The sequence below is a fragment of the Callorhinus ursinus genome, unplaced genomic scaffold (genome assembly GCF_003265705.2).
Source record: "Callorhinus ursinus isolate GAN/ISIS: 27379988/994484 unplaced genomic scaffold, GSC_fseal_2.0 scaffold2653, whole genome shotgun sequence".
NCBI classification, from domain to species: Eukaryota; Metazoa; Chordata; class Mammalia; order Carnivora; family Otariidae; genus Callorhinus; species Callorhinus ursinus.
This window is the reverse complement of record NW_027399707.1, coordinates 1-7,156: the sequence shown is the minus strand read 5'-3', so window position 1 is coordinate 7,156 and position 7,156 is coordinate 1. Positions and strand designations below refer to the sequence as shown.

At 62.5% G+C, this 7,156-nt stretch overlaps 2 protein-coding genes across 2 annotated transcripts; one reads left to right on the top strand and one right to left on the bottom strand.

Annotated features, from left to right (window-relative positions):
- The first annotated feature begins 2,729 nt into the window (after positions 1–2,729).
- On the top strand, positions 2,730–4,602 carry ARF1 (ARF GTPase 1). The gene is made up of 4 exons (XM_025865451.2): positions 2,730–2,951; positions 3,032–3,142; positions 3,219–3,343; positions 3,446–4,602. Exons 1-4 carry the CDS (start codon positions 2,804–2,806, stop codon positions 3,605–3,607), a joined length of 546 nt encoding a protein of 181 aa, XP_025721236.1. The 5' UTR covers positions 2,730–2,803; the 3' UTR covers positions 3,608–4,602.
- Positions 4,603–5,379: 777 nt separating this feature from the next.
- CUNH1orf35 (chromosome unknown C1orf35 homolog) lies at positions 5,380–7,020 on the bottom strand. The gene is made up of 7 exons (XM_025865453.2): positions 6,772–7,020; positions 6,611–6,656; positions 6,449–6,531; positions 6,266–6,338; positions 6,040–6,137; positions 5,692–5,826; positions 5,380–5,611 (listed from the first exon to the last, which is right to left on the bottom strand). The coding sequence occupies exons 1-7, from the start codon at positions 6,909–6,911 to the stop codon at positions 5,527–5,529; spliced, it is 660 nt and encodes a 219-aa protein (XP_025721238.2). The 5' UTR covers positions 6,912–7,020; the 3' UTR covers positions 5,380–5,526.
- Between the last annotated feature and the right edge of the window lie 136 nt (positions 7,021–7,156).

Genomic DNA, 7,156 nt, shown 5'->3' with positions numbered 1-7,156 from the left:
CGGGCCGTGTCCAGCGCGGTGTCCCGTCCGTGATCCCACCAGCCGGGCGTGGGAGCTCCTGTTGCCCCACATCCTCACCAGCTGGTAGTGTTGTGGGTTCTTGCCTTTCTAACAGGTGCATAGTGAGCAGCTCGTACGGTTTGCGTTTCTCTTGAGATCTTCTCATGTGCTCATCTGCCGTCTGTAGGTCTTCCTCAGGGAGGTGTCTGGTCTTTGGCCCATTTTACAGTTCTTTTTTTTTTTTTTTTTAAGAGGAGTGGGAGGGGCAGAGAGGGAGGGAGAGAGAGAATCCTCACAGCCTCCATGCCCAGATGCCCGGCTCCGAGCTCAGTCCCGTAACTGAGATCCAAGACCCGAGCTGAAACCAAGAATCGGATGCTTAACTGACTGAGCCAGCCAGACGTCGCGCCCCCCATTTCACAATTCTTAAATACAACTGAAATTTGCTTGTCAGAGTTTTAAGTGGCCTTCTGGATGTTTCTTAGATGACAGCCCTTAATCTCGCACGTATTTCTTGCAGTCTGGTTTATCTTCTCATTCTCTTGACGTGGTCTTGCCCAGATTGGAAGTTTGCAGCTCTGATGAAGTCCAGCGCAGCACTTGTTTCTTCCAAGGGTCATGCCTCTGGTGTCGTATCTAAAAAGACATCGTCACACCCAAGACGGATGCGAACCCTTGAAATTGCTCCTCACCGTCCTTTTTTACCCATCCTGTGTGTTGTGTGTGTGTGTGACTCTGGTTGTCAGGTCGGCCCCGAGCCTGTCCTTGTTCTGTGGGCACCAGATCCCTGCCTTGTGACCTGGGGCTGTGTGTAGCTTGGGGTTTTTTTCCTTTCAGTCTTCTGTCTTCCTTCCTCCCTGTTGGTGACTGTTTACTTTTTTTTTTTTAAAGATTTTATTTACCCATTTGACAGAGACGCAGGGGGAGTGGGACCACGACCCAAGCCGAAGGCAGACGCCCAATGACTAAGCCACCCAGGCGCCCCTGTTGGTGACTTTTTCAAGGGAGCTAGGGCACAGATGTTCTAGGTCCTCCAGATACCAGCTGCCACACCGTGCCACCTGCATGCGGGTGGCAGAGCCAGTTCCCTTGCTCTAGAAAGGTCCCTTCCCTGCAGAGCTGAGGAAGAACATGAGGTCCGACTCCACCCACACTTGCGTTGGCTTCCAGGACTCATCGCCCCTTTTTCCTTTTTGTCTTTGTGGGTCGGGCATCTCTTCATTAGTGACTTGGCAGAACTGACATTGAAAGTGTGTGTTCCCCAGAGAATTTTTCATCCTCTGTATGTATGAAGAAAATTGGCTGTCTGCACAAAAAGGAAATGTTATAGTAAGGATTATTTTACATTTTAATTTTTTGAATAGGTAATATTGCTCAGAACCAAAAGAATAAAAACGTGTCAAAGATGCACTGAAGCAGGGTGCCCAGCTGGCTCAGTCGGTGGAGCGTGCGACTCTTGATCTGAGGGTTGTGAGTTCGGGCCCCATGTTGGGCGTAGCGATGACTTAAGATCTTTAACGACATCCTGAAACAAGTGCCCTGAAGCCAGTATGAAGGCCTCGGCTGGGCATGCCTGGGGCTGCTGGAGCATCAAAGCCACCAAGTAAAACAGGAGTGCCACGCCTCGTCCATACCTGGGGACGGTGCTGACTGACCGCTGTCAGAATGACCAGGCAGACAGTGATCTGGCCAGGGTGTGTTGGCTGCTGAAACCAGAGGGGGTGGGAGTGTGTGTGTGCTCACGGGTAATGAGAGCCAAAGCAGTGGAGACCTGGTGACACCACCAGAGCCTGTCCTCAGAGGTGAAGTGGGGCGGGCCTGCGTCTTGTCCATGCTCCAAAGCCTAGGGAGCTCCTGACCGCTCCCGGGGGACAGGTGTGTGGGCAGCAGGGCTCCCTCCCGGGCTCAGGAGCGCTCGGTCTGTGCCTGCGTGGAACACGCTTCTGGGGACGCAGACCAGCCTCTTTTCCTGAAGGCTGCCGCACACCCTGCTGCTTGGCTTTCGCTCAGTGCTGAAAACCCAGATTCCTGGGCAGTCTCCTTTTGAGAAAGGGACCATTTCTCCCAAGTCCCTGTTGGGAAAGGAAACCCGGAAGAATGAAAATACTCCTGTGCCCTGGGGGGTGGGGGGCAGGGAGCTGTGGATGGCACACGGCTCCCCCTGTGGCAGGGCCCCCTGACGTGGGCCCGGGTGTCTGCTCTGAACGAGGGGACCTTGTGTGGCCTAGGGGCTGCCCCCTCGCTGGGGTGGAAGTGCCCACCTCATGGGCACCCCCTCGGACTTCCATGGCTGGTGTGCTGCCCAAGGGCCCCGGTGAGGTCTAGCTCCAGGTCCTGCCTGGGGGTGAGTGCTAAGCTCAGCACATCGGTGAAGGTCGGTCTGGCCTGTGTCACTGGGGGGATGGGTGTTCCTAGAGACCTTGCATTCATGCAAAGCCACGGCTGTCGGGTGCTCAGCATTCCATCCGCACGGGTCGCGTGTCGTACATCATGGCCAGGGCAGGTCGAGCAGCCGTGGGCGTCACTTCCTCAGGTGACCGCAGCCCCCGACTCCAGTCACCCCTGTCCTGAGCTTCCCAGACGCTCCTTCTAAGGGCAAGACTCCGTTTCTGCTGCGTGGGAACCAGGTTTCATCCGCTTCTGCCCTGTGAGCTCTCAGGAGTCAGGCCTGTCCATCCGCCGGGGCTGGAGGGAGGGCGCCAAGCTGCTGCTGTGCTGCTGGCGCTGGCAGCCCAGGCAGAGACTGGGGGACTGCTGTCTCTACAGGTTTCTCTGGCCAGTGTTGCTCCCTCCCGTCTACAGCATGGGAAATATCTTCGCAAACCTCTTCAAGGGCCTCTTTGGCAAAAAAGAAATGCGCATTCTCATGGTGGGCCTGGATGCTGCGGGGAAGACCACCATCCTGTACAAACTGAAGCTGGGAGAGATCGTGACCACCATTCCCACCATAGGTGAGGAGCGTGGGCTGCAGGGGCGGGCCGGGGGCCGGAGGGGGCTCTGGGCCAGGCTCACCCGGGTCGCGCTGTCACAGGCTTCAACGTGGAGACCGTGGAGTACAAGAACATCAGCTTCACTGTGTGGGACGTGGGCGGCCAGGACAAGATCCGGCCTCTGTGGCGTCACTACTTCCAGAACACACAAGGTGAGCGGCGGGGCGGTGGCCCGCGGCAGGGGTGGGGGAGCCCGCGGCAGCTGTCCTAATGCCCGCGGCTCCGCAGGTCTCATCTTCGTGGTGGACAGCAACGACAGAGAGCGTGTGAACGAGGCCCGTGAGGAGCTCATGAGGATGCTGGCGGAGGACGAGCTCAGGGATGCTGTCCTGCTGGTGTTCGCCAACAAGCAGGTACACGTGCACACGGGACCCAGCCGCCCGGTGCTGGCGGGCGGGGGGCGCGGGTGGGCCTTGCAGTGTGCTGACCCGAGGCCGCCGGGCCTGTCCCCCCAGGACCTCCCCAACGCCATGAACGCGGCTGAGATCACGGACAAGCTGGGTCTGCACTCCCTGCGCCACAGGAACTGGTACATTCAGGCCACCTGTGCCACCAGCGGGGACGGGCTGTATGAGGGACTGGACTGGCTGTCCAATCAGCTCCGGAACCAGAAGTGAGCCGCGTCCCCCCCCCTCCTTCCACCCTGCTTTACTCTCATGTGGTGTGAGTGCCAGAAGCTGTCTCCATGGTCGGTCACAGTGTGCTTCACCATGCTGTAAATGTGCAGACGCAGCCTGCAGCCGGGTTTTTATTTAATGTAAATAGTTTCTGTTCCCAACGAGGCAGTTTCTGGTACTCCTATGCAATATTACTCAGCTTTTTTTATTGTAAAAAGAGAATCAACCCACTGTTCAATACTGAGAAGGGATGTGAGGCACGCGGGGCCTCCGGGAGTCGCTGTGTCCAACCAGCCTGGCGCGCCTCCTCTGGGCCTTAGATCTGTGTTGAGATCCATTTTGGCGGTTGGTTTTTAACCTAACTCAGTGCATTTTTAAAATCGTTGCAAACATAAGATAAGGAGAACACGTGAACACACAGAAGGGAGAAGCGTGCCGAGTGTCGGTTCTGCAGCGGCGGCCAGGGTCTAGTCCACCAGTGGTCCGTTTCCCGTCGGGAACGTGAGACGGGGCAGAACCAGCCACGGTCCGTTCTGCATGGTCACGATAGGGCCCCTGTGACTCGCTCTGTCGCGGGTCATCCCGCATCCCCTTTGTGCTTGTACTTGTGCTCACACGGCCGCCCAGGAGACAGGCCGGGGGCTGCAGCCACCGCTCACGGACCCCTCGGAGGGACCCCGGCCTTCCCTTGGGTCCGCGTGGGCGCTCTGGCCTGCTCCGGGCTGCCTGGGGTCTCACCAGCAGGAGTGCGGGCGGGCGGGCCAGTCACCCTAGAGCCTCAGCCCCCGGAGCCCCTGTCTACATGTGCTTTCACTCCCTCAGCCTGCAAGGGTCGGATCTGCCATCGAAACGACGACCTCTACTGTTTTCTTTTGTATTTTGATAAACACTGAAGAAGCTGGAGCTGTTAAACTTTATCTTGGGGAAATCCTCAGAACTGGTTTATTTGGTGTCGTGGAACCTCTTACTGCTTTCAATACACGATTAGTAATCAACTGTTTTGTATACTCGTTTTCAGTTTTCATTTCGACAAACAAGCACTGTAATTATAGCTACTAGAATAAAATCTCTTAACTATTTCACGGCTTTCCAGTGCTTGGGTGCCAGTGACCCACGGTTTGCCTCTGGGCACGGAAGGCCCCCGCCTAGGGTAGGGGCCCGGCCCATGCGGCTAGCAGCTGTGGCTGTGGCCCAGTGCCCCGTCTGGGTCCATCCTGGCAGGGCCAGCCTCGGGGCTCCCCGCACGCACCCGCCGCAGTGCACGCGTGCGCACACGCACGCACCCAGCCGGCCAACGCCCGCGCAGCAGGAACCCCCCGGCCAAGCCCCGAGCCGTGCCACAGGCCCCTTCCTGCCCCTTGGAGGCCAGCCCGCCAGCCCCGTATGGCTGTGGGGAGCTGGAGATGCGCCCGGCAGAGGCCTCGCCCACCTCCACTAAGAGGAGGAAAAACCAGGGTCAGGGTCGGAGTCGGGAAGACAGAATCGCCCTCGTAGTTAGGTGTCCAGCCCGGGCCTCGTTCTCACTGCAGTTGGTGAGAAGACGTCAGTGTGCTGGCTGGCTCGGTGCACATCTCCCTGCAGAGGCTGCAGAGGCGGAGGGAGGCCGGGTGGGAGGAGCTGTGCCCCCAGCCCACCCTCCCCCACCCAGGAGAAGCAGCGGCAGCGCAGGGACAAGTTTGTGCCCCCTGTGCTCTGGGGAAGTCCCCCGCCCAACAGTCTCGGGCGGTGGTGCTGGAACACGTGGCCACCCCCCTCCCTGGAGTAGGAAGTACTTGCCCTTTAAAATAAGTTTATTTAAGTACAAAGAGAGAGAGAAAAATAGCGGCTGTGCGGGGCCTTCCCAGGTCAGGGCGCCTTCCCCGGCGCGGGGCGGGCCCGGCAGGTGGCACGCCCTCCGGGAGCTGGCGGAGGGGCCGGGGTCAGTCACCGTGGTGCGGGCGCTGCCTCTTGGAGCAGGACCGGGAGTCGCCGTCCGAGTCCGAGCCGTGCCTGCGGCGCGCGGACCTGGGGGGGCCGGGGACACGGCGTCCGTGGGAGGCTGCCCCGCCCCACCCCGCGACCGCCCACGGCAGAGGCCCACCTACCCCGCAGAGGCGGGGGGCAGCGGCGAGGTCCCCCTGCTCCGGTGCGCCTTGTCTTTCCTCTTCTCTTTCTTGTGCTTCTGCTTCTTCTTCTTCTTCTTCTTCTTCTCCTTCCTGCTCCTCCTGTGGCTCTCGGGGCTGTGGGACAGCGTCTCCCCATGTACCGACCGCACGTGCCCGTGGTCGGCACGCACAGCCTGCCTGCCGCTCCCAGGCCTCCGGCCACCTTCCGCCAGCGGGCGACCCCGGCACCCATCTGCTGCGGGCTGTCAGAAGCCGGGGGGGGGGGTCCCCAGCAGGCAGGCGGGGCGCCGGGAGGCCCGGCCCGGGGGGGGGGGGGGGAGCCCTTACCCGGACTCGGCCTTCTCCTCCTCCGACCGAGGCTTCTTCCTGGCCGAGGCTGCGGAGGGGCCCGGCCGACCGCCCTCCGCGCTCTCCACCCGATGGTGCTGCGGGGGGGAAGGCGGGCTGGGCTGGGCTGGCCTGGGCTGGGCGCGCCCCGGGACGCCCGCGGGAAGGGCCCGGAAGCCGGGAAAACGCACTGGGGGCCCGGCGCGGGCGTGCTAAGGGCAGTTACCGTGAACACCGACAGCCCCAGCTTGGCGGCCTCCTTGTCTTCTCGGGACAGGGCCACTCGGCCTGCGGAGCCGCTGCGGGAAGGCGGGTGAGAAGCCCCACGATGAGAACGCCGCGGCCGCCTCCCCCGCCGAGTGCCGCTGCCACGCGCGGTGCGGGCACCACCCACCGCGTCGCCACGCACCTGGAGCTCCCCAGGCCCAGCAGCCGGTCCACTCCCTTCTCCTCGTGGTCTCCTCCTTCCCGCTTACACACCTCCACGAAGTCCTGTGCGGGAGGCACGCGGGCGCTCGCAGCCGCTGCACCCCCGCCTCGCCCTCGCCGCCCCCCGGAAGGGCCCCCTCACCTCCTTGCTCAGGCCGGTGGGCTGCTTCCTCACGTTCTTGTAGCCTCTGCGGGGGCCGCGTGCGCGCTTCAGGGAGCGGCCGGCCTGGCCCGGGCCCCCGCCCCTCCGTCCCCTCCGCGCCCCCCACCCAGCGCGCCCCCGACCCCGCGGGGCGCACTCACAGCGCCGCCATGAGCGCCTCCTGCTCCGCCTGCCGCACGGCCGCCAGCTCCTCTTCCCGGCTCAGGCCCGCGCCGTCCGCCCGGCCCTTGGCGTACCAGGTGAGGTCGCGGCCCTTCTGCCAGCGGCCCACCGGGGCCATCAGCGAGTTGCCTGCGGGGGTGCAGCGCCCGGCGCTCGGCCCGCGAGGTCGGCCGACTCCCGCGTCCGCCCGGGTCCCGCACCTGCGATACCCCGCGCCCCCGTTCCCCGCACCTACGATACCCCGCGCCCCCGTTCCCCGCACCCGCGGATCTCCCGCGCCCCCGTTCCCCGCACCGGCGATACCCCGCACCCCCGGACCCCGCACCCGCGGATCTCCCGCGCCCCCGTTCCCCGCACCCGCGG